At 39.8% G+C, this 23,281-nt stretch overlaps 1 protein-coding gene across 4 annotated transcripts in view; it reads right to left on the bottom strand.

Moving 5' to 3' along the window:
* The window catches only part of LOC121718135 (atlastin-2-like), a 45,925-nt gene extending 30,162 nt beyond the window's left edge, over positions 1-15,763 (bottom strand). For 3 of the 4 annotated variants that reach the window (XM_042102978.1, XM_042102979.1, XM_042102977.1), the window contains exons 1-6: positions 15,663-15,763; positions 10,045-10,328; positions 5,917-6,051; positions 5,662-5,766; positions 4,673-4,723; positions 2,037-2,093 (exon numbers count right to left, since the gene is read on the bottom strand). In XM_042102978.1, the coding sequence (XP_041958912.1) occupies positions 2,037-2,093; positions 4,673-4,723; positions 5,662-5,766; positions 5,917-6,051; positions 10,045-10,328; positions 15,663-15,738 (708 nt within the window). In that variant the 5' untranslated portion in view covers positions 15,739-15,763. Of the gene's footprint in view, positions 1-2,036; positions 2,094-4,672; positions 4,724-5,661; positions 5,767-5,916; positions 6,052-10,044; positions 10,329-15,643 lie in introns of all 4 variants that reach the window. The other variant, XM_042102980.1, reaches the window with a different exon arrangement.
* Positions 15,764-23,281: the final 7,518 nt, after the last annotated feature.

Raw genomic sequence — 23,281 nt, 5'->3', positions numbered from 1 at the left:
ACAAAGCCTTGCGTTAATTCTTCAGGTGGGAAGTGTCAGGAATTTTCATACGAGAGATGCTCTCATTGGTGGTTAGTATATGGAGTAGGGAATTGACAGCAACATATCCAATCACATTATGAGAGATGCTGAATTTAACATAAACTGGGTGTTGAATGTAAATTTAGCCGGGACTGTAAGCTGGCACACGTGGGTGCTCAATGTTTTCAGTGGGTCCCCGAGAGACGGAGCACCCACGGTATCGGCGCCTATGACAAGTGTATCTCGCGGTTGCATCCATTACAAACAAACATACAATGTGAACGTCTGGGATTGGGGAGAGCACTAAATGCTCTTCTGAATAAGCACGAAGTCAAGCCTTTAAATGAAAAACACTCTTTAATAATCAAAAAAAATAAACGCTAATGAAGTAAACTTGTGACCATCAAAAATAGTTTATCGCCTGTAACTCCGTGATAACAGGACGTAACAGTAAGGCTTTTGGCTGAGCAACGGAGGTTAATATGCTCTATATTTTGTCCAAATGATGTCTGTCTATCATCGTTGCACTCGGAGAAAACCAGAATGTTTAATTTGTCCTGCGTTTCTTCTACGGCTGCAAACGGGATTCACTCGCCGTTAACCAAATATTTCTTTATTAGGGCAGGGCAGGCATATTTCTGGCTATTAAATTATTTCTAAACCAGTCTGCTAAAGTCTGTAGTGAAGTCTGTGTAGGGTTTTCCAGCTCCATTTCTTTTTACGAGACACCCTGCTCACTTGAGACCTCTGCTGGTTGTTGCAGCGTCACTGGAAAAATACAAATTGAAGCCGCGTGATGCCGCGTGATGCCGCGCGCGGACCGCGAGGGAAGCTGGCCAAGTCGAAGCACTGCCCACTGTAGCTTGCTAGTGACAAAATATTAGCTTCCAGTGTGGTACGATGTCTTTGTAAATGACATTTCATTGAAAAGTCCCAGTTCTCCCCCTATGTAATAGACGTGCAGGGTGCTAAAGCTTGTCAGGCATAGCAACAGTAACTAAGGAGGGCGGGACTTAGCGAAGGGTGAATTGTTTAATGGCAGAAAAGTCCCTGAGGGTAATTGTTGAGTCATGGTATAGAACCTTTTTCGAAAACGTTCTAATCACATATTTGTGATCGTACTCTCAGGGGCCCAGCTGCATCTGATCACATATTTGTGACCGTACTCCTCAACAGGTTAAAATGTATCCCACTACAAAACACAAGGCCTAAAATGTATTTTGTAATGTAAAACGTATTCCGATAGATTACTCAAAGTGAGTAACATATTCTGAATACTTTGGATTACATCACCATTGTATTATAATTTATTAGCAGTGGATGAAACAGTTATGTGAAGGGTAGGAGAACACGTAAGGGATAATGTATAGAGCGCCGGTCATTATTGGGAAAATAAGTCCCGACACGGCGAACCGGACCCCGACGCGCAGCGAAGGGGTCTTGTTCCAGCCTCAGGTCAATTCTCTAGGTCAGAAGACATAAGCAGTCTCAGCATAGCATGTTTGATTATTAGAAGTTATTAAATAATGAAAAGGGCAAATTCACCAACTAAGTTGAGCATTCCACTTATTGACTGGATAAGTTACTGTAACTGTTCCATCCACTTCTTTAGAAAGGTTCTATAGGAATCAAATAAGCATTTGTACACCATTCATCTTCTTTGTATCCTAAAACAGTCAAATCACTGCTGGTGTCAGCTGTTGCTATTTATGAGGACATCAAAAACACGCATTTGTAAACGGCTGAAGGGCTTATGATGATTGGTCTGTCTTTGAGCGGCTTTAAGTTCATGATAATTCATTTAATCATCATATTATAAGTAAGTCATGGCCTCATGGGAACTTCTGTCTAAGTACCCCATAGTACACAGGTATGCAATTGTGATCAGACTTTTTTACACCTCTAGCTGACTACTGGTAAGCTGGTAGTGGTGCAACCTCTGTGCAAAACTAGTTAGGATGTTGTGAAACACTGAGCTGAAAGGGGTTTGAAAACTTGAAAATCATGAATCATACTTGAAATGGTTTTAAATAGACTTCTTCCATGGCAAGTCTTCCATATTCTGTAAAAAGCTGTGAAACAAAACACAAGTTTAAGTGTTTATCTTTTTATACAGTACAGCATACACATACTTAAGCAATATGACACGAGTGGGAGTGGGGTTGGTAAAGGATATCGCCACAGCTGTAATTCTGCCGTAGGCACGAGGCCGAAGGCAATTACAGCCATGGCAATATCCTTTACTAACTCTACAACCACGAGTGTCATATTACTTTCATACAACAGTTCCGTTACCAACTAGTGTTTCCCACAGAATTGGATTCAAATGGCGGTAGCTGACTTGGACAACGGGGGGGGGGGGGGTTAAAATAAAGGTTTGTACTTCTCCTTGGGACAAGCACTTTTGAATTTTGGAAAACACTTTTCCATTTACATCGAGATTATGCAAACATTCAGTATCAGTCAATAAAATGAGCCCTTCAACGAAATTGACAAGCAGCTGTAAGTAGGCTAAGCATGCTAAATTCGACATCCAAACAGTATTCTAACGTTAGCTTTGAGATACTGCTTGATTGCAATGCAAGGATTTGAGCTTAGATTTAATTTAAATTAAATTAAACATAGAATATTAATGTGTGGCGGCCGATTTTGATTTTGTGCCGCCCCTCCACAGATTAGTCAATGTATGGGAAACACTGAACTAATTTATCTAATTTACTAAACTAATAAGCACTATTAAATCTAAAAGAAATAAGAGAAATCTAAGAGAAATAAGTACTATTAAATCTAAAAACTATGTCTGAGCTAATGTACAATCTATCTGCCAGCCACCTGCTTTGCGTTACCATGTTAGCAAGCAACTACCTGCGCCTTGTTTAACCAGTGCTGTCTTTTGTAGCTGGATCAATCACATACGTTTTTCAATAGGCCACATTTTAAATTTTAAAAATAAGAATTTCTGCAATTGACCCTTCCAAAGCCACGCCCGAAAACCGCCACAGGCCAATCGTGGCTTAGTAACCCATAACTAGGCACGGGAGGCCTGGCAAGCTTTCGAGTTTTGCAATGTTAACCTATGGACACTGACGGCCTGTGGGTCATTAAGGGCACTTATTTGGACGTGTGGTGCCCTAACCCACGTAAAAACAGTGAAATAACATGTTGCACTATAGAAACATGATATAATTTGGAACACATATTGTTCTAACTATAAAAAATGGCATATTGCATGATATTTCCATAACCGAGAGATACGTGCTTCACGATGACGGCAAAAAGTTGTTAACAGATATGTAGGCCTATAGCCCGTCAGCAATCTATCCAAAATAACACCTATAATCATATGTTGTCAAATATTGAAGTTGCGGGAAGTACATAGTAACTGTATGTTTCTTTCGCCACTCTTGCCGGTTTCATTCGTACTGGCCAGGAGGGACGAATGAAACACGCACATTCAACTTCTGCTTAAATAACTCATGAACGGTTTTATTCAGAGCTGAAAATGAGGACAGATGTAGGTTGCTAGTGACAAAATATCAGCTTTCAGTGTGGTACGATGTCTTTGTAAGCGACATTTCATTAAAAAGTCCCGGTTCTCCTATGTAATAAACGCAGGGTGCGAAAGTTTGACTTTTCGCATACCAGTCGTTCATCTGGTAGAGGAGGCGGGACTGGCTTTCTTGTCTCTGATGACTGGAGGTTTACTCAGTTGCTGCCTGCTCAGAACCACAACTCATTTGAATATCATGCCATCATCATAACTGAGCCCTACAAATTATACTTGGTGGTTATTTATTGCCCTCCAGGACAACTTGGCAGCTTTGTGAATGAGTTAGACATTCTACTGTCTGCTATCCTAATGGATACATGTCCATTATTAATCCTTGGAGACTTTAATGTTCATTTGGATAACTCGTCTTCAGTTGACTTCCTGTCCCCTACTCACCTCATTTAATATCACACATGTCCACAGTCCTCCTACTCACAAGGCTGGTAAGGATCTTGATATAATTCTGCTACGTAACTGAACTCTGTGTTTCCCATACATTGACTAATCTGTGGCGGGCCACCATAAAATCTACAGTGGCCGCCACACAATAATATTATATAATATGTTTTACTATTTAAATTAGATACAATTCTTTCATTGAGCTGTGCTTTTCACGCACACAGCCTTTCCTTGCCCCGCCCCTCTCTATCTCATAACGGATCTGGATAGCTCCTCATCCTACTGTTTCGTTCCGGCGTAAACTCAGAAGCTTTTTTTCTACTTTCAAGTCTCTTCTCAATCCACCACCCCCGCCAAGACCTACTTCACGGTCAGCAGATGACTTTGCAACATTTTTCACTGAAAAAGTTGCTAAAATAATTGCTCAGTTTGATGAACCTAAGAGATGCTGTGTCTCCACATTAGAAAGTCTCTGCACTTACTGGATCTGCTCCCTGCCATCTTATGCCAAATCCCATAACCATAACGTTCTCTTGACATAATTAACTCAGAAGACACAAATTTGATCTCTCCCCTTTCTGTTGTGCTTTTGTGCAGTGTCATTGTGTCATTGTCATTGACCTTGTGATTTCAAATATTGCTATTCAAACAACAAATATAACAAGCATTTTTATTATTAACAGAAACATTAGTATTTTATACCTGAAGGTGCTGAAGATCATCTTCCTGTACATTTTGTGACAAATTATATACCTGAAAGACAATTGACAAAATTACAAGTTTAAAAACAAAAACACACTTCAGGATCAATACAAAAAGTGATTTACATCTAGTATTTAATTTAATTAATAACATACTAATAACATACAACATACTAAACGCTACAATGAAATTACACATGTATTCCAAAATATCAGTGCAAAAATCATTTGTATTACCATCACGCTATCAAAACGGAAACTTCTCTAAACACCTAAACAGTGGGGGCATGTTACAATGAAAATGGCATTTTGACAATTGTACAAAATGTATGGTATTTGAACTGTACTTTCATGCCTTACAAAGTTAACAAAATGTAATTGTCTGTGTTAATGTTAAGTTGATGGTATGAAATAACACAGAGAAAAAGCAAAATAAATGACATCCCAGACTAGTGGTGATAGTGGTGGAGCAATTCTTGAAGGAGTAGTCTTTGATTATAAATACCTCAGCACACTAGCTTTGTAGCATACAGACAGGGCAGACAGCTAACAGGGTTACTGTCCACACTAGTATTTTTAGACCTTTTTTCCATGACTAAAACGAGATTAAGACAAGGCAACACCGACTGTGATGATATCAACATGAAATATCGTTAATGAGATAAGACAAGATACGACTAAAATGTATTTTTGTAAACTAAAACTTATTTTTCGTTGACAAAAAATAGGAGACAATTGTATTTTACCCTAAATAAAGCTACTATATAAATATCCCAATGATTTAAACCCAATAAATATTTAAATGATTTAAATTCAAACCTCTTAAACTGGATCACACAAGGGTTGGACAGGGGTTATCAAAAAATAATGCAATAATACATCTGTATCTTTCAGCCATGTACCAAAAGATACAAAGACACAAATTTGTCCATTAAAGAAAGAAAGAAGGAAATTTAAAATGCAAAACAAAATTAACAAGATGACAATCACCTGAACAGAGCTGATCATGGTACTCAAAGCGAAAAGAGTAGCACAGTCCTTAATAGTGGACTGACTGTCAAAGGCTCCCTGTGTGTCAATAAGCAAAACAGCAACCTATGGCAGACACAAAAGGAACAAGATCCACCATTCTCAGCATCAATTACTGATGAGTAGTTACGTCATTATTATTTGTAAAATGTCACATTTCTTACATAAAACACCATACATACAGCAATCACAAACCATTCCTCATCAGTTTACTACCTTGTTTCCATCAGGTTTCTCCACTACAAATACTTCACTCCATGCGAGGATGCCTGTTGTTTCACGCTCACAACCTCCTCTCCAGCTGAAGCCTGTAAGGGGCTCATCATTCCCTCCAAGCCAGAAATCTGACTTCTATAGTCAAAAAGGATGGATTGATATGAGAAGTATTACACATTTTAACTAGAAAATGTAATTCCTCGGAATTACCAGTGCATGACAATGCAAAAAGATATTAACATAAAATGCAAAAACAAACTTTAATTTGGAAACAGTTGTGGGCAGAGGAAACAGTTGGCGTGTGTCATAGGAGTCATAGTTGATGATAACTGACAGTTGGAATGGCTGAACAGTTAAATAGTGGAGTAGTTTAAATAGTTAAATAATTTAATAGTGAATTATTGTAGTGAGGATTTTTATTTTGAAATAGTTGAGGGAAGAGGAAACAGTTGGCGGGAGTCATAGGTGATGACAACTGACAGTTGGAATGGCTGAACAGTTAAATAGTTGGATAGTTTAAATAGTTAAATTATTTAATAGTGAATTATTGTAGTGATGACTTTTATTTTGAAACAGTTGTGGGAAGAGGAAACAGTTGAACAGGATCTGTCTTAAGAGAGCCAGATTGTATGCTTAAAACCTGAGACAGTAGATAGTTTAAAAGTTGAATGTAGACTTAAGGGGGAAGACATGAAATGTACTGAAGCATTTGAGAACATATTGGATAAACTTGAAAGCGGACTCCATAGATAAGACTTCTTGCAATTCCGCTGTCCACGCTGTCATTTACGAGGCTCAACGTATCTCCACACTTCGTTGGTAGACTTCCGAGGGCCCTGACATTTAAAACGAGAAATTGAGAACTTTGAAAAAGCACTGGTAGTTTACTTACAAGACGATTTATGCAGACAGTATCTTCACGAAGTTTAGCGTTTGCAGCCATCAGATTCCAAAAATAATTTAGTGGAAATGCATGGATTCCAGTTTCTTCCAGTAGCAGCAACTGGAATTAATGCATTTCCACAGAATTATTTTTGGAATCGGATCCCTTATCATACCTGTCCATTCTTACTCGTCGCTCGACTTATCGTCGACTTATCAATGCCGAAGCACCACCATTGAAAAAGCTGTTGGTAGCAGCGGCTAGCTAGCGCCAGATTTTGGAGTGCAGGGGACAAGCCGAGATGGGCTATGAGACATACGTTCACACTCGGCATCATGTTTCAACACACTTTAGGTCAATATCACACCGGAATTCTCCTTTAACATTTAAAGTTATGGCAAGCCGTCTGCAATTAAAAGTATGCCTAGAAGCAATGAAACTACATATATTGATAATAAACTAAATATATACTTCAATTTCATGTTCAAATTGTATTATCAATCAAAAAAAGCTATTCATGCATTCGACCATTGGTTTGGATATTTTATTGTAAAAACAAAGTACCGGTTCAGGCACCAGCACCGTTTTAAAAGTGTTGATTTAGCACGATATTTAGGTATCGGATAAAACCCGAACGATACCCAACCCTACTAGCACGCTGCGCAAATTTGTTTAAAACTCTTGCATTCAAGTTGACTGATCATCTCAATACCAATGTTTTCCAAGACTCGAAACTTGACATTTCGGAATTCAACAATGCACTCACATGTGGTGCATTTGTCAAATGCACATCTCTGATGTGTGTGCTATTTGTTTTTGCATTATTTATATATTGGAAGCACTTACTCACTTTGCATTTTTGCCTTTTGTCTTAGGGAGGTCCACATCCCTACCAAATTTTGTGTGTGGGGGTAAAATGATTTGCTGACCACAAGACTCAATGTCATAAGGGGGCGCTATGGAGTCCCTGGGCCACACCTGGGGAAAAATCTCTGTCCCTGAATAGACACTGTAAGGGATGATATGGGTGCCAAAGTTCATGAGTTTTCACCCATGATAACCATTGATTTTAGCCTACCAACCAGGCAGGACACGACAGGTACTTCCTGCGGAAACTCGGGCGAGCAAGTGCTCCACCAGCCATCATGACCACATTCTACCGAGGCACCATTGAGAGCATCCTCTCCAGCTGTATCGCTGTGTGGGGCGGAAGCTGCACTGAATACAACAGGAAAGCCCTGCAGCGCATAGTGAACACAGCTGGAAGGATTATTGGTGCTTCACTCCCCTCCCTGAAGGACATTTACACCACCCACCTCACCCGCAAGGCGACCAAAATTGTGAGTGATGCAAGTCACCCCGCTCACAATCTGTTTGATCTACTGCCCTCTGGGAAGAGGTACAGAAGCCTGCGCTCCCGCACCACCAGACTCACCAACAGCTTCATACACCAAGCTGTAAGGATGCTGAACTCTCTCCCTCCTCCACCCTCAGCTACATAACATCCTGGACATTGGACCCACAATGGCCGCCTGCACTACTCCACTTGCACACTTTACAACTTGTTGTTGTTGTCCTGAAAACACAACACTTCTGCTGCTCTTACATAACTTGCACCACTATGCCACTTTCTTTCTTACTTAGGTCAAACAGAACTACCCAAGCCTTTTATTGGCCTGACTTTGCACTAGTATTTTATTGACTGTCTATGCACAATTTCAAACCAAATTTTGCTGCTCTTATTTTTTCATTATTATATGTGCCCTCTTATTTACTTACTTTTTTGTTTACTTGAATGTTATGTTTGTCTGTGGACTTAAATTGGTAAAATATGTCTCGTCTTCACCGTGGGATAGTGAGAAACGTAATTTCGATCTCTTTGTATGTCTGGAACATGTGAAGAAATTGACAATAAAGCTGACTTTGACTTTGACTTTGAGGTTCGGTCTGTTTCGGGCTTAATTTCTATCATTTCACGCGTGCTCGGGCTTGCACTTCGCTTTGCGCGGTAGGCTAAATGAGCAGTCAGGTGATTTAGCTGCGAGAAAGATGCAAAAATGGATGCGGAGGAGGTGAAACGGAGGCTGGCCTCTGGCATTTACGTTTTTGTTGCACCGGCAAAGAAAGCAAAGTCTGAGGTGTGGAAAAGTTTTTCACCATGTGCATAATGAGAATAATGAGCCAGTGGGTTAGCCTATGTGAAATCCAAAGGATGCAACATTCTGCAGAATGACCGGGAATTCGGCATGTTGATCAAAGCTTGTCCACACCTGCCAGTGCCTAGGATCAACCTACAATCATATCATTTGTTACAGCAACAAAACTCAACCCTGCAAAGGGGAAACACATGATTACGGAGAAGTGTGTCAGCTTTCGCTGTAAAGACATTAGGCCTTTTCCGTAAATGGCGAGGGGTTTGAAGAGCTGGCACAAGAACTAATTAATGTCGGGGCTGCGTATGGGAGGGTTCCCGCAAACTTCAGAGTGCTGATATGTTATGATGTCGAGCTACAGCTCTGCTTGTGGCAAGTGTGTTCGGTGTTGTGAGTTATGCTACGATCTGAGATGTGTTCCACACGACATGTCAATGTACTATCTTGTTCTGTGTTATAGGGATGCTGTCTCTTTAATGACGCGAACCTTGATTGTTAATATCACGGGTGGCGTCATGTTCGTTTTACATTTTTTTGCATGAATAAATAAACGACACGCCGTTGCGCTGTCAATGTGACACACTCTCTTCACTTCATTTATTGCAATTTCCACAATGCCATAATAGTCAGAGTCTGGACTAGTCTACTACGCTTAGCTGAGCTCCCCCCGCTTAGCTCTGCCTAATATTGAATTACTGCAAAAGTCTAAGTAGCCTGTTTATTTATTTATTTTTCTGTTTAACATCCAAAGACAGTCATTGTACTTCTCAAGAGTTAATAACATAGAGTTAATAACATTACAGTGAGCCTTTTGAGGCGGGAGACCAAAATTAAATAGGCAGTCAATAGTAAAATGACTCGTCGACTAAAAACACCTTGGCCTTAACACCTCTGGTTCGGGCATTGTGACTTCTCAATGGAGCAACTCCAAACTAAATTTTCCGAACTCAAATATAAATGCAAGTGTTCCACATTCAAAATATGTCTAAGTAAAGCTATGTTTGAATCATGGTGATGGTACATTACAAGCATCTTCACAAAGCAGTAAGTCACAGTAAGTTACTGTTGTTTCAGTAAATCACAGTTACTTACCTGGTTATACATGTACCGGAGCATGAAATCCAAAAGGAAGGACTTGCCCTTACGAAAAGCTCCAGCAACAGACACCACTACAACGTTGAGGTCTCGGATGTTTTCCTGCAGCAAGATCCGCTCCAGGGTAACCTCGTCTAAAACAAACTCATGATCATCCTCGTTGGCCACCACAACCTGGACCGGCTCAGCCATCTTCTGTTCTTCTACAAAGGGCATTGCATCGCCGTCACACAGAACTTTTAGGCCTTTCTGAATGGACATGTCCTGAACTCCATGTACATCTGAAAAAGGAAACAAAAATAATTACAATGTCCTGACTATTTAATTCACTACTCAGGCCTTTAAATCCAAACAGACACCAAAGTAAGTTAATAAGATAAGTAAAAATGAGAACACATTTCCATTTCTAAAAAGATTTGCAGCAGCTGAAAGATAAGTGTATTCCAGGACTATTCATATAGTTAGTAATGGGGGCCAGTTCATGAAACGTATCACAACTGAGAGTCCAGACAAATTCGGCTAGAAATATGAGTGATCACTTTAGCAGCTGTAATACAATTAAATTATTTCCAAGAAACTGCAAAGTGTGCTTGCTCAGGTGTGGTTCACCAACGGGAGCAAGAGAAGGACATGGTCTGCACACTGTATATGGGCTCCAAGAAATACTTTATTTATTCTAAAAAGGGAAAGACCTATTGTTTTGCAGGCATCAGTTCACTCAGTGAAAAGATTTCGAGATCTCTTTTCTAAAACCGCATGTTACCTCTCTACCATCGTTCGTATGTTTTCTAGACCTGTTGATCTCCAAAGATGGTGATACACTGAAAACTGACCTTCCCCTGAATTTTGCATGGGAAAAGTTACCACCCCACTCCCTTAAAACATAGTTTACCTATTAGTCAATTCAATTGAATACGACGCATAGCTCCAATCAAGATTAAGATTACGTTCGAACGTTTCAGAGAAAGAGACTATGCAGAATACTGGATCCAAAATGATGCAGACAGATTTAAAAATGCGGGTCAGGAAGAATGTCTTAGTAGAAGGAAACACAAAAAAACTTAACAAGTTGATTAAAAGAGCTGGCTCTGTAATTGGAAGTACACTTGAACCCGTAGAGTTAGTTGTTGAAAGAAGGATGTTGCAAAAGCTCCTTAACATTATGGACAACACCTCACATCCACTGAACACTGACTGGTCAGACAACAGTGTTTTCAGCTGGACGTTGCTCCAACTTCGCTGTAACAAGGACCGTTAGAAAATCATTCCTACCCACTGCCATAACTATTTATAACAACTCCCCTTTGTGCCGTGAGTACGGTTGGGTATCCACCACTGGCTAAACGGCAGGGCTCTACACTAACATTTTTTTCCAGGAGCACTTGTGCGGCCAAGTCAAAAAAATTAGGAGCACAGACAAAAATTTGGGCGCATAGTCAGTTCTGTACTTAACTTACACATAATCTAACATTACACTGCAGCTAACAGTTAAACATGCCAGTGCACCAATTGCGAAGATTAAGAATGACTGACAACATTTAAACTACAGGAAACAAGATTTTAAAGATCAGTGGCTACTTTATTTTCAGTCTGTTCTATTTTCCTACATTTTGTTAATGCAAAATAATAGAATACATTGCCATATTTGCATTTAGCCTGTATATCAAGTATCCTGCCAAATGCAGGCTAATTTATTTATTTGTGAATCCATCTGTAGCTAATCCAAATATGCCCATGGTGACCTATCTGACTGTATACTGCCTAATACTACTACTAAAACAGTCCATTTTCTCTTCCACAAAACCCAACATAGTCTAATCAAGGATATATATTTTTTCATACTTTTATTTTTTATTTGAAATATCTGCGTTGATGGGGGCAGTAGGCAAACGTTAGGCCTACTTTCGTTTTGCACTTCAGCTTGTGTTCGGTGTAAGCAAACAAGCATGCGTGGAAGCCTGGAGTTGTCAGTAGCGTTCTAACTTTGAATAAAATGGAAGTATTATGGGAGGCTACTTTTGTGCCTGTTCGCTACAGCTATATTTTGCATATTGCAGCCAATAAGTCAACTGGGCTAAAAGGCATGTTAGGTTACCTTTCCTTCTCTCACTGCATTCTCAGAATCTCATCCTGTTCCTCCTATATCCGATAAATTCAGTGGATAGAAGAACTAATTTCTTCAATCTTTGCATTTGGCTGGCTAATCTAACTTTCCGCTTTTTCTGCGCGCTCTTGGATTTGATAGAAGCGACTACTAGCGAGTCACAACGCGAAACTGCTAACGTTGATGGAAGGTGTAGTTTTTATGCTGCATTTGCGACTTGATTCTATGGTTTGCACCAGTAATGTTTCTCGATGTTGTGGTGTATTTTGTAGACATGGTTAGAAGTCATTCGCACCAGTGCGCCTAAATATTTTTTTGCACTCGCACGCCATCATTTTTACTCGCATGTGCGAGTGTAATGGGCGCACTGTAGAGCCCTGCTAAACGATGCCTGAACCGGTTCTTTTTTTACAACAAAATGGTCTAAACATGAAATTGAACTGTTATATTCCATTTACTATCATTGCTTCTACGCATAATACATTTAAATGTTAAAACAGCTTGCCATGGATGCACACATAAGCTCTAAGGCTGTCACTTTTGTGAAAAAATCCTGTTTGATTCTTGAGACATAATTGTTCATTGAATCGATTGTAAAATCGATTTTTCATGTCTAAAGACGTTTAAATTTTCAACGGCAAATATAGGCCAATCCACGAACAACTAACAGGCATTAGGACGAACATAAAGGGGGGCTTGAATACGCACAAGCCAGCAATATTTCTGATGATTTCTTGGCGTGAAGTTTCGTGCACAATGACAAACAGGAATGCAACATTCTCGAAAAACAATAAGCAGAGTGGACTGCCATAACATCAGTGAAAAACATTACTGCAGGCTTCAACGTGGCTGCGTTTACAATTAGAAATGTCAAACAAATTTCGCCTACGTAGAACTCACGACTGCACAGTTTGCATACCGCTTTGTCCTTCTCCATAGTTTGATATACCCAAACCCCGAAGTGCTTCCATATCGAACTCGATAGTTATTAGAGCCTATCACTCGTCTCTCTCATGTCGCAGAGGTTGATCGCGTTGTCCTCAATTATTTGGCAAAACACCAGCAGCACAGCAGCCGATTGAAACAGCTGTTTCCGGTGCGTAAAATTGGTGGGAATTTTCTTTTTAGCTTTCGCAATGCTTACTGCTTGTTTGTGAGTTTTGTTACATCTAGATTTTTTATTTGTTTAATTCGTTTAAAATGAATAGTGTGCATATTTGGTTAAAATCGATTCCCTATTTTAGTTTTCGAAACTTGTGTTGGTTGGTCCAATCGATTGTGCAATTGATTTTCGAACGTAAAGTGACAGCCCTAATAAGCTCTGCTTTCAAGTTTACCCAGTGTAGGCGGCTTGCCATAAGGTATGTTAAATGGCTTGCCATAAAACTGCGAGGTCATGGACAACAGCATTTGCAGGCAACCTAATCTAACGTCAGGGACTCTGCTTTCAAGTTCATTCAAATGCTTCAAGAAATGTCATGTCTTCCCCATAACATGCAATAGTTTTGAGCATGTTACATGCCAGTGTTGAAGTGATTAGGATCCCAGCGCTAGTGGGTATTTTTTAACAGCAACTAAGCTTATGTGCTAACAGGAGCCCCTGTCAGCTGAGGAGCTTAACTAGAGTTAACGTACGGAGATGGTTCCGTGGCCTCTGTCAGCCACAAGATAATCCAACCGCACATTTTTTTCCACCGGTTCCCGAAGGCAATTACAGGTGCGCACATTGCCATCAAAGTCCATCAAACATCGCCAGGTTGCACCACAGACTGTCAAGGAGATCAGTGATGGCCGTGTCCACATCTGGGAGCAAATTCCCCAGGACACCATTCGACGTCTCATTAGGAGCATGACCCAACGTCTTCAAGCATGTGGGGGCCATACGAACTACTGAGTACCACTTTGAAGGCAAAATCGACTAGCCTGCCACGTAACTCCTTGGTCTTCATTAACATTCCCAGTAAAATTCTCAATCTTTTTGGCCTCTGTGTGTCCAGTTACACAGTCTGTCTGTTCTTAGTCTTGGATTTTGCGAAATAAATTTCTAAATAGTCCGGTGCGACTTATATATGTTTTTTTTTCTTCTTCATGACACATTTTTTGACTGATGCGACTTACACTCCGGAGCGACTTACAGTCCGAAAAATACAGTAACTTTGCACTTGCAGCTAACATTATAGCGTTCACACACTAATCATCCTTGAGACCTTCTTTTTTGATAGGTAGGCTAAACTACATGAAACACTGCAATATAACATTATAGCCAGTTGGTAGGTGTATGGTATATGGTAGTTGGTAGGAGTTCACTGTATCTTACATACTGTCATTATTCAACTATGGCAAGGAAGCACAGCATTGCATAGGCCTTAACCCCCCCCCTTTTTTTTTTTAAAGGGTTATAAGATCTTTTTAAAAAGTTTCTGCAACTTTAAGGAAATCTTCCATGCCACTAAACCTCAAAATGTTCAATAGCAGAAAAAAACAAATACCCTTCATTTAGTATGCTTACAACTGGCTTAAAAACACAAAGTCCTTGAAACTCTGCACGTGGCTGTTAACAACACCAGGGATCAAGGTTCAGTGCTCAGAACAGCAATGTGCTAGGTCATAACTCCAAGCTGTAAGCAGTTACAGCCAAAACAAGCTTCATAATTCTACTATTCTTAACTAGGCTAACAGATATTCCTTACAGAAGAATGTCAAGTTTTCTAAAGAAAACACAGTCTACCAGGAAATTCAAAGAATGCCATAGAGGCAGTGGAAATGGCCATTAATCTATTAGAATTTTTCACAACAGGATTTAAGAACATCTGTTAAATATCTTCAAAAATGTGACGAGTAGGCTAGTTTCTAGCAAATAAAAAATAAAACAAAACAAAAAATAGCAATATCAGCCCAAGGCGGCACATTATGAAGAGCTAACTTTCCAGTTAATTAATAAGTATGCAAAGCAGACATATCACACTAATTAATCCTGAGGACGAGTAACATTCATCTGCGTGGCAAAATCATATATTGCACAAAAAACGTTGCAATAGTCGTGGTCATGACATCAATCAATCGGATGAAGAGCAATTAATTTTCTACTAACGTTAGCGTTACAGATAGCTAACGTTAGATAGCTTTGCCCGACTGAGGAATGCCACTGGTTAGCTATCAACATCACTTTACATTGTAGCCTACTGTACTGTAACCTACTCTGCGAAGAACCGTCAAGATACTGAAGATAATATCCACACATGGAAATTCCCAATAACATGGCATTATGCGCAACATTTGACAAAATACAATATCATAAAATACAAAACCAATTCCAATCTGCTTTACCATCAGCTATAGATATATACCGACCGACCTAGCTAGCCACCACCAAGCAACTCAGCAATCCCCGGAGCATCCAACGGTGAATACCAAAAAGGCATCAGCCCAAACGTTCAGAACCACTTTGAACCTAATTGTATAGATCAGCAGCACCAAGCATTTAATAGTTACCTTACAGTTTAATAGCTACCTTCGTCCAAGACAAGGTTTTTGCAGTTATTATCACAGTAATTCCTGTGCTTCAACCTGCTCTCCTCCTCCGCCATCTTGACCTGTTCAAAACAATGAAGAAAAAAACCAACTGACGTCAACAGCCCATGCATCTCCCCCTTGTAGCCTACTCGAGTCCAAGACGTCCAGGACTGTGATTGGCGCCTGATGATTTTTTTGTACAGTCTAGTAGGCTGATTTGTTCAATCTAGATCATATTTCTTACCTGGGGATCTTTTAATCTTAATGGGCCCTGTACAATTACAAGTGAATGAGTGGGCTTTAAAGTATGTCATAGCTTAGGTTTAGGCCGGTAGGCCTACATCAAATGTTTACATTAAATGTTTTTTGTGTGTTTTTTTGCATTATAGACAGGGCAAAACCTACAACGATTTCATTTTTGTATCACAGATAGATAATGAGATAGTCATTTGTATATTTGAGTGTTAGCAGATATGATAGTAGGCCTGCCATGTATGCCTGGTCATAAGTTGGATGTAGGTACTTAGACATGTCTTCTGGCCTCAACATATTCACATTTTATCAAATGGTTGTACATAATAATGTTGCATATCTGAACTTCAGATGTAGTATGCAAATTAAGAAAAATCTAAATGTTTATTGCCAATGAATGAGTTCTTCTTTATAAGTAGGCCTACATCATATCAAAGAGAATATTGATATTATTTCACCAGATTAGTCTAGATATGCATTCTGTGCATTTTTTGTGAAAATTAATATGCATTTGCATGCAAATGTATCAACTAATTTGCATTCGAAGATCAATTTATGAATTGTGAATTTATGGGAATTCCATCTTTCTTTGTTTAAGAAATCCCAGAAACTTATGAGTCCATTATTGTATTTTGGCAGGATTATGGTGCGCATTCATGCATTTACCTTGGCATTATTCCGACAACCATATGCACCTTCACTTCTTTTTGTTCAGTTCCATAATTTTTCGCTAAGATTCTTTATCATATGGCAAAGCTCTGCACAAAATCTTCTTCAGCATATCTTTTCATATCTGAAAGACGGGAAGTCAGTACTCTCTTCATTCCTCCTGATCCAGTCTTTTTACAGTTTTGAGGCAGATGATACCTGGCATTGTCATCCTGGACTTTGAGACATCCTGAAAAATATTCCAGGATGCCAATGTGCTATCCATGACTTTCCATGCTATCCATGACTATTCATCAGGCTGGGTAGGGAGAAAATTGATGAGTTCACTCTCTGGTGTTCTGTTGTTGTTTAAAATGAATAATTTAAAATTAATCTGAAAACACTTCCATGAAGGTCACTTTGTCAACACCAGACTGCATATCTCAATTGAGATTGTGGGTCTTAAAAGATTACATTGACTTACAACTTCCAAGGCATAGCAAGCAGTGAAATTAAAATTAAATTGCTGAAGTGAAAACTGCCCTGTGATCAGACCAATCAAAAAATTGAAATAGACGGCAACAATGATGGAATGGGGATGCATTAGTGCCAGTGGCATTGACAGTTTGCATATCTGGAAAGACACACATAATACAGAATAATATAACATTCAGAAAACATCTTTTTTAGGGCAGGCCTAGAATATTTCAGGAAAACAGTGCCAAACTGCATTTTTCACATGACAACCGCATGGCACCATAGAGTCCAGGTGCTAAAATTATTAAGTCATTAATAGTGCCCACTGTACAAGCCTGTTATGATCTAGGCTTAGTGCAATTTTTTTTTCCGTAATAGCTTGGCATGGGAACATTCCAGGATGACAATGCCAGGAATGATCTGCCTCAAACTGTGACAATTGAATCAAGGAGAACAAAGAATCATCTCCACTGATAAATTGGCCATCACAGAGTAATTAATCCCTTAAATCTTTCATGTATGTCGAAGAAGATTTTATGCAAAGGGTGGTGTCTCCTGGTATTTTATATAAAAAAGTGAGGTTAAGTTTGTCGAAACAATGGCAAGATAAATGCAAATGTGCACCATAAAAGTAGCGAAAGCCGGCAGGTTTTAAAAATAGGATGATAGGGAAAAACATTAGCCTGACACCGTCATACTCAAATTATAGTGGATGGAATCCACTATCTTGAAATCTCCTGGCTTCTTCTTCTTGTTATAACCTTTTCTTTTTACCTTTTCAAGAATAAATGCAACTCTAACCGCATAACGTACAGACATGTTGAAATAACCGTTCTGAAGGTCTGGAGTGGGGCAAGTTTATTAAAAGTTTATACCTTTTGAGAAATAGGGGATTACAAATGTTAAAAAGCTCATTTTTCTCGCTGCAGCCTGCGGGAAGGCGGGGCTTGACATCAAACAGCAACATCCAAGTCAGCCATGTTTTTTGTATTACGTCACGCCAGAGAATGTCTAATAAGGGGAGAACTGCCACTCTCGGAAAACTTCCGGTTTCTGAACTGGTTTTCAAGTCATTTGAATATTGTATTCGAAAGGGGAGGCAAAGAAAATACACTTGGTGGAGTATTATATTTTTTAAAGTCACTTAATTGTTCTAAAAAGCCTTTCAATCGTGTCAATGATGTCACTCGCGTGTTATGGGCAACAACGACCCAAACTGTAAGAAATCAAAAGAACATAAGTACTCGTTCATTCAACTTTTGACCTATAACTCATGTTAAAGTTATACAAACTACAATCAAATCTGATATTTGTCAACGACAATCAGGTGAAAGTGACTTTAAAAAATATAATACTCAACCAAGTGTATTGTCTTTGTCTCCCCTTTCGAATACATTATTCAAATTACTTGAAAAAAAATTATATCCCGAGAAAAGTGGATTTTGAGGGGTACAGCTCCATAGACCTCCATTCATTCTGGACTCGCCCGCGAGCGCCCCTAGATGCAGTACCACACCGGAAGAGTTCCGAGAGTGAAGGTTCTCCCCTTATTAGACATTCTCTGGAGGCAGTCAGCATAGACCTCTCCAGAATAAGTCCCGCCTCCGTAACTTCCGTATCCATCCAACTTCCGGTCGTCAAATGTCTATGAGAAATAACATGGCGTTTTGAAAGATCGTACCTGTCAAACTCTGTAGGTGACAAAGTAGAAAAAGCTGGTGGGCCGATTGGCCTACACACTTCTGCCATCTAGTTTCCACTGGATTTTTTGATTGTCGGTGCCGTTTAAGTAGTAAACGATTATTAATGCTAACCGGGAGCTAGTTCGGATGTACGCGGTCGGAGGAGGGCGTTAGATCTTGCTCACAACCAACCATTCACAACCTAATGTGATGGTCATTTTCACGTGTGATTCATGCATGGTTTCAGTGGTCTATACATGTAAATCGTAAACCTTTTCAACTTGACTTAACTTTGGTTTGACTGTGCGAGTTTCTTGGCTTGTTATTGAGATATTTGAAAAAGAAAGAAATTGCCGACGAAGACACTAAAGACATGACGAGATGAGATTTTTTTCACGAATAACAGATAATGATAAGCAGACTAGGAATCAGAGGCTGAATCGTATTGAGTCGATAGCTTTACCATGACCTTGATCAGACCAGTAACGTTTTCAGAATGTATTAACAACCTATCAAACATGATGATTTCACGCAGGGTTAGTGCCACCTCTGTAGACAGGCTCTGGTGTCACGAACTCCATTTCGGTGAAGACAAACTATGAAACATTGCCGTTGCTATGCAACCTTGACTGGGGGAGTCGCGGCGTCTGAAGCGTGCGTTAGCTTAGTACTTCTTACTGATATATTTCTACTTTAACTGCACCGACAATCAAAAAACCCAGTGGAAACTAGATGGCAGAAGTGTGTAGGCCAATCGGCCCACCATTTTTTTCTACTTCGCTACTTACAGATGTTTTATCGGAATGATATTTCGAAACGCCATGTTATTTCCCATAGACAATCGACGCCCAGAAGTTGGATGGATACGGAAGTTACGGAGGCAGGACTTATTCTGGAGAGGTCTATCAAGAGAGAGCCAGGACTCGCGACGAGACTGAGCGGGCTGCTACATTTTACAAACCAGCAACTTACTGCAAAACACGTTCTATTGTGTAATTCAACACGTAAACTGTCAATTCAAACCAGTGCAACAACTCGCAACAGCAACGTTTCCATAAGAACGACGTTGTCACACTAGATCTACTCGTTCGTCAGATACGAACTAGCTAGCTGGGTAGCTAGCTAGCAAAGTTAACCATCCAGATGGCAAGAGGCTGGCGGCGGCCCACCGGTTTCGCTGCCGCCGGCGGACCGCTGAGTTTTTGCACATCGGTTCTACCGCGGTCCGCTGGGCTAACAAGCCGCAGCTTTGACAACCTTTTCTTTATTCATTTATATGGCAGACTGCCGGTGGCCTAACGTTACCATCGCGGGTTGCCGACAAGTTGCCTATCTATCGGTGGTCTGATATCTGCTTGCTATCTGGGCAGTAGCCTATATTTGAGATGAGGATATGTCTAGCTTGATCTATCCGGTTACACAATGCATGCTTCTGGTTCACCTGTTGTCAATAAAGCAAAATGGCCCTTTTGTAGGCTACATTTGGTTGTAATGGAGAATTCTTGCTGTTAAATTGATTGTCCATGTTAATTCTACTTTTGAGGGCTAAATGAAATGAAATATGGCTGGTTTTCCGTTTGAACACATTGTCATCAATATTTAAAATGACCAATTTTTTGAATGTGCATATATTGTTTCAAAACCAGAAATCAAATGAACGAAAAATGTTGTGAAATGTTGTTTGTGTTTAGCCTACATCATTAGTTTCTATCATCTAATATGAAACAAGATACTATTATTAGCTTCGCTACCAACCAGGCTGTCTTGGTAGTAAAGCGTATGGGGAGTGATGTAGGCAAAGAAAACATGGCTGAGTTGGATGTTGGATGTCAAGCCTCGCCTTCCCGCAGGCTGCAGCGAGGTGTACTTGCATTTTTCCGCGGTATGTACAAAGACTGCGCCTGAAAGCGCACGTCTATTTTGCGCTTAAATACTTCCGCTTTGTAAAAGCAGGTGTTAATCCAAATTGCAGTTCAATGCGTCAATAAGAGAACCTTTCAAAGACAACAGAATCGCTATTTAGAGCACCAGTTTTTGTGGTGAAAGTATTTGTACCAAAAGCAACCTCAACTTTCGTTGGCCTTTCGAATGTCTTACTTTCACTTTCACGTCATTCACTTAAACTTTCCTACTTGCTAGATTTGACTAATCTTCCATAGCCTATGTGCACAAGTAGTTTGAGTAGAACTACTGATCTTCATTATCTCCCTGCTTGTTTACATCTTATCATGTATGGTATTATTTCATAATCGCTAAACGTTTGATTCATTTTAATGTTGTCATCGGTTAAAACTGCGCTTGTGTGTAGGCGCTGCCATTCAGTTGTGGACGTTCGTAAATTGCGTTTATGGGCGGAGAAAGGCAGAGAAAGGCGCAGTTTACACTAAGGATTGAACGATTGATAAATACGACGGAAACTTGGGTCTGACAGCGTTCGCAATCTGCGGTGTGTCCATGATGCTGATAACGCTACGTTCGCAAATGTACGTACATCTGGCCCTGAGTGTGATATCTCAAGAATGCCTTGACATACATGCCTGAAATTTGGTATGAGTGTTTGTATGCACTCAAAGATGAAGTGAATTGATGTTGGAGGTCAAAGGTCAAATGTCAAGGTCAAAAACACCTTGAGTGTTATATCTCAAGAACGCCTTGACACACAAGGTTTTTTGGTACAAGGGTTTGTATGAACTCAAAGATTAAGTGGTTCAATGTTTTTTTTCCAGGAATCTCCCCACCAACATTAAGCCAGCAGCTTTCCATCCACTATTGTAATTCCTCTGGCATTACATTTCTAGTTCTAGTTGATGCTCCATTGGGATGTGATTATGGTGCATGTTTCAACCGATACAGGGGTTCTTCTTCTCCACAAATGCCGCCTTCTCCTCCACAAATGCCGCCTCCTTCTCCACAAATGCCTTAACATTGATTTCTGGTTATTGCGCTGTCAATATCTCATAGGCTAGCCTACAACAGACGTGGTCGCGAAATCAAAATGTCTACATTTTAGCAAAAGCGTTTTTTGTTAGGAAGAACCAGAAAGAATGAAACACTTTTTAATTAAAAGACTAACGGTTCGAGAGATAGGCTATGCGAATAACAGACACACAGACAGTTGTTCATGTAATTTATAGATAGATGTTGAAATGAAGAGATGAAGCAACACAATAGTAAAAATGCACAACTTTTTTGAGATGTGTTGCTAGCATTAAATTCAAAATGAACATATTTTTTTCTTTGAACTATTCTCAATTAAATATAGGATTGACATGATTTGTAAATCATAGCATTCTTTTTTTATTCACATTTTGCAAAGTGTCCCAACTTTTTTGGAATTCGGGTTGTAGGTAGGCCTAATCCTGGGCCTCATCTCCAACGAGAGCCTTCTTGGAGGAGGTGGAGAAGCTGATTGATTACCTTGTGTCAGGCAAACTGTCTCCAACTGACTCAGAAGTAGTGGTGGATTTTATTGTTCGTTCTCATGACACAGTTCGCGTAGTTCAGTTCGCCAAGATGATTCGTTCTGAATCGTTCGTTCGTTCAGTCGCATTTCTGGTACAACGTTCAGCCAGAGCTCGTCTACGCAGTGAATCATGGAATGCAGGTTCTCAGCTCCTCGTTTGTGCAAACGGTCAACACAACACTGTAATTGTAGTAAATGTTGTAAAACTTCATGATTATGTGAACTTTTATGTGTACTTTTAGACAAAGCAGCAGTAGCTAATGTGTTCATTCACCTTGAAATTAAATTGACATATTGAAGGTAAATAGAGTAGACTACAGCTAGATCAGCTAATGTCTTTTTTTAAAATGTGTTAATTCATAAAGGAACAAAGACCCAGTAGGCTATGCCGACAAACATGTTTAAAGGCTTGGCAGAAAGATTATACAGTATTGATGAAAAGGTTTCAAGTCCCCATTTTGCCTAGGCTAGAGAGCCATAATCACTCTGCTTTTAACCAAGAACGAGTGACTGACTGAAAGAGAACGACAGACCGAAGTGAAACAGGTGGGGGGTCTTGGCGAACGAACGAACGAACGAATGAGACAGATTGAAGAGACATTTATTAACCTGGCATGATACAGAAAATACAAAGACAGCATGCATTTACCATTAGACAGATATTTAAATGTAAATGCCAATATTGAAATGTAAAAATTGGAATTGTTAATGTAAACCATTATCGTTATTTTTTATCGTATGCTCTCCCACTAGTCTCACTAGCCCATTTGTTAGCCCGGTTGCTATGCTTTCATGCCCCTCATTGGCTAATTCGATGAGGACGTTTTAGAAACAATACAGACAACAGCATACGATTGGTTTGGCTCTTGCCTTAGGAAGCTGGGCCATAGGCATTCACAGCAGCACTAGGTCAGTGTGATTCAGCGATGAACGAAAGAACGAACGAGAACTGGAAAGGCGAATCAGTTCAGGTCGTTCATTTTAAAGACCCTCTACTCAGAAGGAAGCAGCAGCAGATTTACACCCCTCTCTTGATTGACGGAATACAGGTAGAGAAAGTTAGTGGTTTTAAATATCTGGGAGTAAACATCTCTG

This window comes from Alosa sapidissima, chromosome 9, assembly GCF_018492685.1.
Source record: "Alosa sapidissima isolate fAloSap1 chromosome 9, fAloSap1.pri, whole genome shotgun sequence".
In the NCBI taxonomy this organism is placed as follows: Eukaryota; Metazoa; Chordata; class Actinopteri; order Clupeiformes; family Clupeidae; genus Alosa; species Alosa sapidissima.
The sequence above is the reverse complement of the archived record's forward strand: the minus strand, read 5'-3'. Positions and strand labels throughout refer to the sequence as shown.